At 38.1% G+C, this 11,879-nt stretch overlaps 1 protein-coding gene across 3 annotated transcripts; it reads left to right on the forward strand.

Annotated features, from left to right (window-relative positions):
* Positions 1–5,123: 5,123 nt before the first annotated feature.
* dcun1d4 (DCN1, defective in cullin neddylation 1, domain containing 4 (S. cerevisiae)) lies at positions 5,124–10,319 on the forward strand. 3 transcript variants are annotated; one of them, XM_061737975.1, is made up of 11 exons: positions 5,124–5,168; positions 6,457–6,527; positions 6,615–6,654; positions 6,826–6,913; positions 7,082–7,170; positions 7,280–7,350; positions 8,962–9,053; positions 9,178–9,286; positions 9,743–9,847; positions 9,948–10,050; positions 10,136–10,319. In XM_061737975.1, exons 1-11 carry the CDS (start codon positions 5,138–5,140, stop codon positions 10,189–10,191), a joined length of 855 nt encoding a protein of 284 aa, XP_061593959.1. In that variant the 5' UTR covers positions 5,124–5,137; the 3' UTR covers positions 10,192–10,319. The 3 variants fall into 3 exon arrangements, with proteins under 3 accessions (XP_061593959.1, XP_061593961.1, XP_061593960.1); XM_061737977.1 differs by lacking the exon at positions 5,124–5,168 and adding an exon at positions 5,297–5,439; XM_061737976.1 differs by lacking the exon at positions 5,124–5,168 and adding an exon at positions 5,508–6,140.
* Positions 10,320–11,879: the final 1,560 nt, after the last annotated feature.

Genomic DNA, 11,879 nt, shown 5'->3' on the forward strand with positions numbered 1-11,879 from the left:
TGTTTACAATTCTGTCATGGATGCATGTGCTTACAGTATTTACATGTGTAAATAGAGTAATGACCACTCTAAATAAAGTTCAAGGTAATATTGACACTTGAAATCCGTTTTCTGGTTGGAAAGGCTTCATACTGTTAAAGTAAGTTTGATACTTTTAACTGGATATATAATATGATCAGATAAATACATGCAATTGAAGATTATCCTAAAAACTCAGCATTGGCCTTTTGTAATCATCTTTTAAAACCCATATTTCCCTTAAATTTGAGAAATGTTTTTTTAAAGATGATTTCAAAACCTTTGTCTAAACTTAACATGTGTCTAACTTTAGTGAAAAGACGTTGCAGTGCATCTTGTTTGGCTCGTTTTATAAGGCCGGAGATCAGTTTGTAGTGGGATTACACCAGCCAGCACATGTAGTGTTGTTATTGTGACCCACGAGAACTGCGTAGTCATGATGACTAGTCTATTCAGTGAGTAATCAGTACTAATAAAATAGGTAACACGTATCTTTGAACTCAAGCTTATTTATGACTTAAATTATGCACCTTTTCCAGGTTAAAATTCACAGTCACTGTGACAATCAGACTATTCAATAGACCAAACCAGTTCTAAACTTAATTAAACAAGTTTTCTCCTAAAGAAGTTTCAATCAACTTTCACCCCTGACTACCCTTCACAGACCCTTGCAGGTAAGTACACAGTCAGGGTACAGTCCTCAGCAGGACTAATAAAATACACACATGATGAAAAGAATATCAGCAACGCTATCATAGTTGTCCAATATGTCAATTTATTAGGACCGACTCCTAATAGTCAACATCAGGGACTAGTTTTCTGTATAACCTACCTGATAATCAGAACTTAAACCAAATAATGTTTTCCCAACATTAGCAAAAATGTGGGGGAAAAAAATCAAAATGCCCAATATACTTATCAAATATGGAAAAGGAAGATCATAACGTCAGCCTGTCTGAAGTATTGATATTGTAATGCAATTATTGCTGCCAGTATGTCTGATAAGGGTGAGAATGATGCAACATATGGGTTAAAAGAAAAGGAAAGACAAAGTCAAAGTTAAGACCTCAACTTGAAATTCTGTGGCATGAACTTGGAGAGCCGAGCATGAATGAATGCCTACGAATTGCAATGAACTGAAGCAGCAGGTACGGGAGTGCCAGGAGTGCCAAACAGCTCTGCTGGACGAGCAGCGACCCACACACAGAGGTTATATGTGCTTGCTACACATCTCAGGTTTGAGCCCCAGCTTGCGACCATCTGCTGCATGACAACCGCTTCTTATATCCACCACTTTCCCTGTCTGTCTTCACTTTCAATAATAGAGGCTGAAAAAAAATTCCTCCACAAAGATGTGAAATGATATGATAACAAAATACAGAAAACTATTATTTCAAGTTATTGGTGTTAAGTTATTGGTGTAATTCATTTTTCACAAACTACATCGGCATTTTGGATGACCTTTTCTTTGTATAATTAATTACCACTGTGTAATGTGCTATGTGTCGTTGACTTGACCTGCACGTTAAGCTGCTCACTTGTGCCTTAAATTGCCCCCCAGGGGCAAATAAAGTTTTCTGAATCTGAATCTGTTGTAGTAATTTTGTCCACTGTTTTGCCACTTAAGCAATAATCTTCTCCCCAGCACAGAGGCCCATCTTTATCAGTTTATTCAATTTCTTTGAGTCACTGGCTCTGATGCTGCTGCTAAAACTTTAGTTAAAACTGCACTCTTCACCCGGGACAGAAGATGTGCAGCATCTTGCTTCAAACACCAAAGGATCTACGGTGTTGTGAAAAGTATTTGCCCTCATACAGATTTAATCTGCTTTTGCTTTGTTGATACACTTAAATGTTTCAGATCATTAATTAAATGTTAATATCAGACAAAGATAACCTGAGTAAATACAAAATGCATATTTAAATGATGATTTCATTGATTGAAACAAAAAACCTGTGCAAACCAGCCTGGCCCTATGTAAAAAAAGTAATTGCCCCCAAAACGTAAAAACTGGTTGCCTGCTATTTGGCTTGTTATTAGGCTTAAATCAAACAACTTGCCTAACTTGATGGAACCATGGCCTGATTGAAAAATTGCACCCATGGGAGAGTGAAGATCAATGCTGACCAAAAAGGACCAAAAGCTCATCTCAAATCTTGATGAGCCCCAAGTCTTTATTGAAAATATGCTAGGGACTGATGAGACAAAAGAGAAACTTTCTGGAAGGTGTGTGTCCTGTTGCAACTGGAGTAAAACTAACAGCATTTCAGAAGAAAGAACATCATACCGACAGTCAAACACGGTGGTGGTAGTGTGATGGCTTGGGACAGCTTTGCTGCTTCAGGGCCGTAATTGATGAAACCATGAATTCTGCTCTCTACCAGAAAATCCTGAAAGAGAATGTCTGGCCATCAGTTTGTGGCCTTAAGCCCCATGGCGCTTGGGTAATGCAACAGGACAATGATCTGAAGTACACCAGCAAGTCCATCACTGAATGCCGCAAAAAAAAAAAAAAGATATAAAGAAAGTACGTTTTGGAGTGGCCTAGTCAAACTCTGGCCTTAATTCGAATGAACTGCTATGGCATAACATTAAACAGGCAGTTCATACTCTAAAAGAGTGGGCCAAAACTCCTTCAGAAAAAACTATTTGCCAGTTATCACAAACATTTGATGGCAATTAGTAATTTGGTTTAGGTGGCAATTACTTTTTCACATAGAACAAGGTTGATTAGGATAGCTTTTTCCCCTGAATAAATTAACTTATTTCAAAACTGCATTTTGTATTTATTCAGGTTATATTTTTCTGATATTAGTGTTTGATCTGAAACATAAGTTTGACAAAAAAAGCAAAAAACAGAAGACATCTGTAAAGGGGAAAATACTTTTTCACAGCACTGTAAGCTTCCCTAAGAAGTAAAATCTGGTCTGTTCCTTCTTATACAGTAGATGGCCTCACAAGATTATGGTCCTGTACATACAACCTTTAAATTGAAAGTGAATGTATCTTCTTGTTCACATTAGTGTATATAATATGTAAATATAAATAATATCGTACATCCATCCATTCCTGTTCTACCCCCACTTTATCCTGTTCAAGGTTGCAGCCTGGACAGGTATTTTTGTCTGTTAGAGTTTGTTTTTTTTTTATTTAAAATTTTTCTGATATTTTTATAAGACATACACCTTTTCTTTAGTCAAATAATCATGTGTTTTCCCTGTAATTTTTATTTTACGACAATTTAAGCAGCTACTAACGCCAAGATACATGTACTTATTCAAAATCAACTTCCATTTACTACTGAGATATAAAAAAGAAATAGCAAACCTGATGTTTCAAGTAAATTACCTCAAAATTGTACTTAAGTAGCATACTTTAGTATGCTTGGGACTTTCCTCTCAAAAATAACAGAGCTGCCAGAAATTTAATGAAAAAAATGGAAATGATATAAACCATTTATTTATCTTAAAATTACGCAAGGGTAAAATATTGAGAAAAAAAGAAGCTGCTGTTAAGGTTCTTAAGTTAAGCTTATGAAAACCTAAATAAAACACATACTGTACAGGTAGAGCCACAGTGAAGCCCATGGTTGATCAAGTTGACATGGGAGACAGGAGTTCAGGGTGTTTGTCGCAGGTCTGCCACCTACTGGCAGGCTGTTGAGTAACTTCAGCGTTCCTACAGGTGGTAGAAATGTAAGGAGAAAAAGCCAAGAGGGTATGATGTCTTTTCAGGAATTTGACTTTCTGGAATTCCCTTAAAATATATCATTTTACTTATTGACCTAAATGGTTGTGATTTGTTTTTGTCAGCTTTTATTATTATTATTATTATTATTATTATTATTATTATTATTATTATTATTATTATTATTAGTATTATTATTATTATTATTATTATTATTATTATTATTGTTTACTGTGGAAAGCTTGTAGTACACCATTGCCATTTTCTTCCAGTACCAACATACAGGACTGTCTCAGAAAATTAGAATATTGTGATAAAGTTCTTTATTTTCTGTAATGCAATTAAAAAAACAAAAATGTCATACATTCTGGATTCATTACAAATCAACTGAAATATTGCAGGTCTTTTATTATTTTAATATTGCTGATTATGGCTTACAGTTTAAGATTAAGATTCCCAGAATATTCAAATTTTTTAGATAGGATATTTGAGATTTCTTAAGATGTAAGCCATGATCAGAAATATTAAAATAATAAAAGGGTTGCAATATTTCAGTTGATTTGTAATGAATCCAGAATGTATGACATTTTTGCTTTTGTGATTGCATTACAGAAAATCACAATATTAAAATTTTCTGAGACAGTCCTGTATGAGACTATACAATATAATGAATGGGAATAGAGATGCTTAGAAGTCAATGGACACACTAGGAGTAGCAGCCTTCAGGCACTTTACCCTGCCCCCCTCGAAGATGACATAGATTTACTATAAAAGTTGGTAACTGCTCTTAATCACATGAGTTCAATGTCAAATACATTAAAATCCACAACTTTGGGATCAGCAACGTTGGATGCATTTGTATCCGTTCGTGTTGTTTTGACATGTGGGCTCTTCAGTCATCTGACACGTGCCCACTGTTTACAGGCAACAGAACCATAATTTAGATCAGAATATTCACGAACAGAGGGGATTTTTACAAACCTCAACTGACGACAGGCTACAAAAAGGGGTGAAGTCCACCAAGTTGGCTGTAACTTTCGGATAGCTACAAAAATAAAAAAAATAAAAAGATGCAACACCGCCTTTCAAAAGCGTTGTTGTTGTTGTACGAAGCCATTCAGTGATTACGGTAAAAGGTGAGCAGCCAATCAAATGTAATCGTGGGTTGGTTTTCAGACTTGCACGAGGACGCTCTTGTGATTGACATCCTTGTAGTGTGGCCTATTTGGAAACTCCGACCAATCACAGTCGCTCAGGGGAGGAGCCTATATCATTTCCCCTCCCTTTCTTGAAAGACACCACAAGTGACCAATGAGAGGCGACCAGGGGCGGAGCCACAGAAGGCTTTCCTCCAATCAGCGTCCACGGACGTGTTTCGTGTTGACAAGCCCCGCCCACTGGCCGGTGTGCGGACTTCCCACAGACAGTTGTATGTTCATAAAAATGCACTCTGATGCGGCAAGTGAGTAGTACAATCTCGTATGGTATTTCTGCCTCCATTTCAACCGTTCTGGGCAAATACACTGCATGTCAGAGAGATGCAAGCAGACAGACGCGTCGTGTTCCCGCATCCGCTTTTGTCCCATGGCTCTGTGGGGTTTAATGAACACATGAATCCCCTGTTATGTGGTGGCTTCTTTGTATTTGCCAGTGCTTTCTTGGGCGACAACAAAGGAAGCATAGCTGGTGACATTTTAGTTGTTTTGACTATGTAGAGTGTTATTTAAGACACGGTATGTTATCTTAAGTTATTTTTCTTCAACGTTGTGTTGGCAGTAATCTGTTAAATGCCGCTGATGCTACTTAAAATGAGGTTTTCGATGGTAATCGCTCCGTAGGTGTGTTTATATTCATCGCTGTTGACAGTTTAACGGGTGTTTCAGTTTACACTTTAGGTCAACGTTTTGTCAGAGTTAATCCGTCTATTTTCTGATCAACTGCGGACTGTAACAGAGAATGAAAATTGTGACGCAGTTGTGTTAAACATCTTTCACTGCCTGCTGCAGCAGGGCTGTCTGGTTTTACGTCCCCTCAATAAGCTACCGAATAACCCCTGTGCAATTATTTGATGCCGGAAGCCATACAACATTACATTTAATAATCAATGTAAAATGTAGTCAACCAGTTAAGCTAAAATGTAGGGGGTAGAAGGGTCTCAAAGAAATAGTTGTGTGTAAAGGACTGGGACTTGTAGTCCAGTATCGTTAGAAGCGCGGAGCTTCTGAAGTCCTCTTTACATGAGAAGGACTACATTACCCATCAGCCCCGGACGGCTGGATACTTTGTAAACTCTGTGCAAGTTGCGCATCTGCGCTGCTATTTTAGGTATGCAGCTAGTGCTATCTGCTCGTTAGTGTGTTGTGCAGACTGTCTGGACTTGGCCTCTAGAAAATGAAAAATCATTAAAGCATCAATATTTGATGACCGCTATAAGGTACAATGCACAGATGACATTTAGTGACAAGGTAGCTTGCTTGATCGAACATTTTAGAGTTTCCATGTCTGTCCTGGAGTGCACGGGATCACTCCCTCATTCGTGTGAGACGTGATCTGTTGTTTTCCTCAAGCCTGATACGTGCAGTGTATAGTTTTAATGGTTATATAGAAGAAAATGACATCTTCATGTGTTTCTTTTGTGTTATGATGATGTCATTTTCGCGTGCATTTGATTGATTAGAAGCTTAAGATCGGAAATCATGGCTTATGACTTATGACTTCTGTTATTTTTTTAAATCTTTTTGTGGAAACAGATTTTCAGCTGAATTCTCATTTGACTACACTGGCTGGTATCCACAAGATTCACCACACCTTGCACAGACTGGTAAATATATGTATTATAACTTAGTTTGCGTGTGCATTACTATGCAGAGAACATTTGTATCTTGCTAACAAACGTTTATTTTGGTAGAACCTGACAGAAGACGTTGCACAGGACAGCCACCAGCCAGGTAAAAATGGGAGCTGGTCCTTTTTAACCGGATGTCAATGCTGCCGTTATTAGGGCAGTCATGCATAGCTGTACAGTTGCCCAAATTTAGACTCTCTATTTCTAGATAGATCATTGGTATGATCTTTGTATTTCTGATGTGCATCCACTACTTTTTCACTTGGCCTCCCAGCCTGCTGCTCCCGAACCATGCCGCCTAGGAAAAAGAGGAGACCTTCTGCTGGGGATGACATGTCAGCCAAGAAAAGTCGCCAGGACAGGTGTGATATACCTCTGTTAAAGATTCACGTGGACTTTTGTTTTTCTTTATAAAAGCAAATTCATGCTTGGGAAACCTATAATGAGAAAAGCTCAGCAAAGCCACGTGAACTACTTTTGCAAGTGTGTACAGTATTACTATTTAACTACAGATGTCTGTTTTACTGCAGTGTTTTCAGAAAACATGAAACGTCACAAATCAGAGAGGAAGAGACATTTTCTAGTAAAAGATGTTTGGAATGGTTCTATGAATATGCAGGTCAGTAGTCATTCTTCATTTTTTGACTTTGCAACTTTTAACTCCTAACCAGTGGCATTTTCTTTTAGCACCATATACTAAATTGACGGTGTACGCTCATCTAAACTAGGTTGTGACGATGTTGTGGGGCCAGAGGGCATGGAGAAGTTCTGTGAGGACATTGGAGTGGAGCCAGAGAATGTAAGCCCCCCCTGTTTTAATATTTTGATACGTTTTGTAGTTTGGTTGTCTTTGTATTGTCTCAGTTTGCTTACTTTTTGGCATTTCTCTGTCTGCCAATCACACAGTGCATGTATCACCAAAAGATCTTCTTTTAATTTTTCTAATGAACAATTTTTCACTCCTTTCATCCTTTTTCGTAGTCAGTGTATTACACACATGCTGAAAGTCTGTGAGGGGCTTAATTTTCTTTATTTCTGTGTAAGTCTGACTTTGAATCCTCATTAGATTTTTCCCAAAGCCTGTAAAAGCAGATTTAAAAAAAAAGAGGTAAAAACATTATCAGGCTGCCTCAATATGCCACCAAACTCATTGCACAGACCGTGGTTATCTCTCCCTGCAGGGACTGCAGTGCTTCTTTAGCAGGTCTTCTGGCATGCTCAATGAAACTCCTGCAGATGATGCAGAACAGTCTAATACAGCATTAATAAAAATCATGTCATTCCATTGCACACTGACTTCTTCATGAACACCTGAATCAAATTCAGACCCTTAAAGTTTTGAATCATGCTACTTCTCGACTACTGAGCTCCTCTGAACAATGTTTATCACTGACATCCTTCAATCTCAGTCTAAACCTTCCTCATTTAAGGATTTTCGGAACTATTAAATACTCCGTGCAGGGCACAACCTCGCTTGAAGATGCCGCTCTTCAATTATTATTTCCTCTAACAAACTTAACTCATATATTTTTTGCACTACTGTAGCCTTTTCTCTTACACCTTTTGTGCTATTTAAAAGATTAAGTAGTTATTGCTGACTGTATTGAAGGTTTGTTGTTCCTTATTTAAAAAAAAAAAAGCTAAATTATGAAATGCAAATGAATGAATTATGATGTTCAGGAATCTATTTATGGAGAAAAATGAGTTGATTATTGTTTATCAGTTGGTGGGAAAAAAAATTGCTAGCAATGTTTATTTTGGAAGTGGCAGCTCCATTGTTGTTGTTCAGTCTTCCCTGATTTTGGATTATTGAACATTAATGTACGTATAAGAAGAGTTTAGTTGCTCAAAAGTTATACTGCGGTCCTTTCTGACCTCATGTGCCTTTTGTAATCCTTGATGGGTGACCAGTCTTAGGAGGGGTAAACATTATTCCTGAAGTTCTGATTTAATTGTTCTACTTTTATTACTGTTGTGACAAAGTCATTGAATCATAAGTATACTAAAATATAGAAAACTGCAGACTTTAAAAACACAATATATTTTAAGATAAGATAAGATAAGATAAACCTTTAATAGTCCCACAGAGGGGAAATTTGCAGTTTACAGCAGCAAAGGGGATAGTGCAAAAACAAGAGGCATCAATAGAAAAGTAATAACACAATAATAATAATAACACACTATAAACACTATAAACAGTAAACTGGTATACAATAATAATAATAATAATAATAATAATAATAATAATAATAATAAGAAAGATAAATAATAAGAAATACTAGTATATAAAAAGATAACAGACGGATATTTACAGATGGATATTTACATCTGTTAGATCAGATCGTATGCATATGTCAGATGATAACATGGTTGGACATTTCTCCAATTCTCATGTTATGTTTCTGTCCAGGTGGTGATGCTGGTTCTTGCTTGGAAGCTGGATGCCCAGAGTATGGGATATTTCACTCTTCAGGAGTGGCTGAGAGGCATGGGCTCACTTCAGTATGCCAGACCCCTTATTGTTTTTGCATTTAATCCTGTTTATTCTCTGATGCTACGATCCTCAGTGGAGTGAGCTCTGATGAAGCATAGACTGCATCTGAGATTGTTTTTCTTTCGTTTCCAGGTGTGATTCCACAGAGAGGCTGAGAAACTCACTTGACTACCTAAGATCCGTCTTGAACGACAGTACCAGCTTTAAGCTCATTTATAGATATGCCTTCGATTTTGCTCGGGTAAGTGTTGCAAAACCTTTTTTAGGAGCAACCTGGCGTACACAACATTCCATTTTAATTCATTTCAGCTAAAAAGAAAATGTCCCTGAGAGGAAAAAAAAAAGGACGGTTACAAAAGCTCGAAGGTCTTTGTTACTAAACTTGCTGTTTAAAGTTGTCAAAATCACTTTCTAGTTTGACTTGGAGTGGGAAAGCACTGATGGGGGGTGCTTTTTGGTTTGTTATAGTCAATGAGCTGTGATTAGAAGATACAATTCACTTTAAATGAAATAATCAAATACAGTAGAAAATTGAAAAATGATACAGGGGACATCAGTGAAAGCAGAGATGTGGAATCTGCCGGTCTTGAGGATACGGCTGGTGTTACTTGAAACCATGTAACAAAGCTGTTTTGTTTACGTCTGTGAAATATGTTGCACGACTTTCATGCGTTTGTGGGTATTGTGATTGCGACAGGAAAAAGATCAGAGGAGTTTGGACTTGAACACAGCCAAGTGTATGCTGGGGCTTCTTCTGGGAAAGACATGGCCTCTGTTTCCTGTATTTAATCAGTTTTTAGAGGTAAGGACGTGGCAACATGTTAGCAAACCACAGATGTCTCATTCAGTAGTTGTAAGCACACGGTGAACCATTAATCCTTGGCTCTCATGTTGTTCCTCAGCAATCCAAGTACAAAGTCATCAACAAAGACCAATGGTGCAATGTCTTAGAGTTCAGCAGGACAATCAACCTGGACCTCAGTAACTATGACGAGGACGGAGCCTGTGAGTGGAGATTCAATTACACAGAAATCACAGCTTAAATGCAGCTTTAAACCAATAACAGCTTTCTTTCTCATCCTTCTGTCAGGGCCAGTTTTGTTGGACGAGTTTGTGGAATGGTACAAGGAAAGACAGATGTCATAGCTGGAGATGGGGATGGGGATGGGAGAACAGCTACAACTGTGACCATGATGACTCTTGAGTATCAAAAACCAATATGTAAACAACACAAAATCAGTAAAGCAGTGATGGTGGGTGCGTTCTGGTAAAGGAGGGGCTTGGGCTGTGGGTGGGTGAGGATGGGGGGGAGGGGGCGTCGCTTGGGTTTGCAGCATGGATGTACATTGCCCAGACTGTGTGGACATAGGGCTGTTGTTGTGGAGTTACGCTCCCCGCCGAAGTTGCATAGTGGGTAGGCCTGCAGCAATCCCTAGTGGAATCGCTCTCTGTCACTGTGACATGTCATGTTGCCGTTTGTGTTATGATGGAAGCAAAATGGTATTGTATGGGAGAACCACTTCCTCACCTGTTGTTTTCAGCACAGAGAAACCAAGAGAAATGACCATTCATGCATTGTGTTTGAGTCTTAAACAGGTTCACTTGGACCTAGGCACACTTAAGTATTAAATGCCCGTGCAATGAAGTTGAACTTGAGCTTCTCTGGACAGATAGCACTAACTACTTTCTTTTTTTTTTTTTTTTTTTTTGAAGTTTGGTAGTATTTCAAGAAGCACACTGTGTCCAAGTGCTGATTGCAGGTATCTGATGCCTGTAGCCGTTTGCTATCTATGTGCCAGTTTCTTCTTTCTATCTTTTTTTTTTTTGTTCCTTTCTGCTTTTTTGCTAACCATTTGCTGGCCCCATGCAAAAGCTTCAGACCTCATAACACCAAACAAATCAGCATCGCTGCTTACTAACTCTTATTACAGTACAGCGGTGAGCCACTAGTGCTCTGATCAGCATTCATTGGTCTCAGGACCAATTTATGTATCTACGTTGTGTAGATAAGAGTATTATTGTGCCTCAGAAACATGGAAGTCACTTTGTGTGTCCCACACACACACACATACCAACAAATCCAAATGTATATACACATGCAAGAATATGTATGACAGATGCGCACACGAGTGGTCAGGGATTATTTCAAGATGAATTCAGACTGTTTGTTCACTTATGATAAAGCAGATAGAGCTAGATGGTGTCCATTTTTGTCTTGGTATGTGGAATCTGTCTTCCTTAGTCCACTGATAGTTTCAGGTCTCCTCTTACCAGTAGCATCTCTCCCAACACTGACAGAGTTAATATTACTGCAGTGGAACACCAGAGACCTTCTGAAAACAACATCCTTTAGGTTAGAAAAGTAGATTTACTGAAAGCATTTCTTTGTACCACCCAAATTTAAAAAAAAGTGGACACTGACAGTTTGGAACTGTGTGATGATGCTATGCTGTTCTCTTTGCCTAGTGTAATGTTCTTGTAACACATGTATAAATTTTTGTCTTTGGCTGTGATGTGATGCTGAACTGTCAGAAGATTTACTATTTGCATGCATGCTCCAACTGAGCATTTTGTGAATGGATGAGATTTTCTTGGAATTTTTTTTTTTTTTCAAACATGCTTTTGTTTTGTACGGGAATTTGTGCACGTGTTTTGTGCTTAATTTGACATACAATCATGTTGTTTTTATTTTTCTGATGGAAAAAACATGATTGCTTGTACTTAGACCTGGAACACACCTGTAACCTCATGATGGAACAGGAGTTCCCTCCTGCATTTATCCCGTCTCATGCATCTTTACACACAGAGTAAAAACCCCAGGGAGCTGCAGCCAG

The sequence above is a fragment of the Cololabis saira genome, chromosome 13, assembly GCF_033807715.1.
Source record: "Cololabis saira isolate AMF1-May2022 chromosome 13, fColSai1.1, whole genome shotgun sequence".
Classification (NCBI taxonomy): Eukaryota; Metazoa; Chordata; class Actinopteri; order Beloniformes; family Belonidae; genus Cololabis; species Cololabis saira.

Excerpts from the sequence above, each read along its gene's own strand:
- dcun1d4 (XM_061737975.1), top strand. The coding sequence starts at position 5,138 with ATGTTCATAAAAATGCACTCTGATGCGGCAA. Across the intron at positions 9,054-9,177 it reads AGAGGCATGGGCTCACTTCA|GTGTGATTCCACAGAGAGGC; the intron begins GTATGCCAGACC and ends TTTCGTTTCCAG. Across the intron at positions 9,287-9,742 it reads ATGCCTTCGATTTTGCTCGG|GAAAAAGATCAGAGGAGTTT; the intron begins GTAAGTGTTGCA and ends TGATTGCGACAG.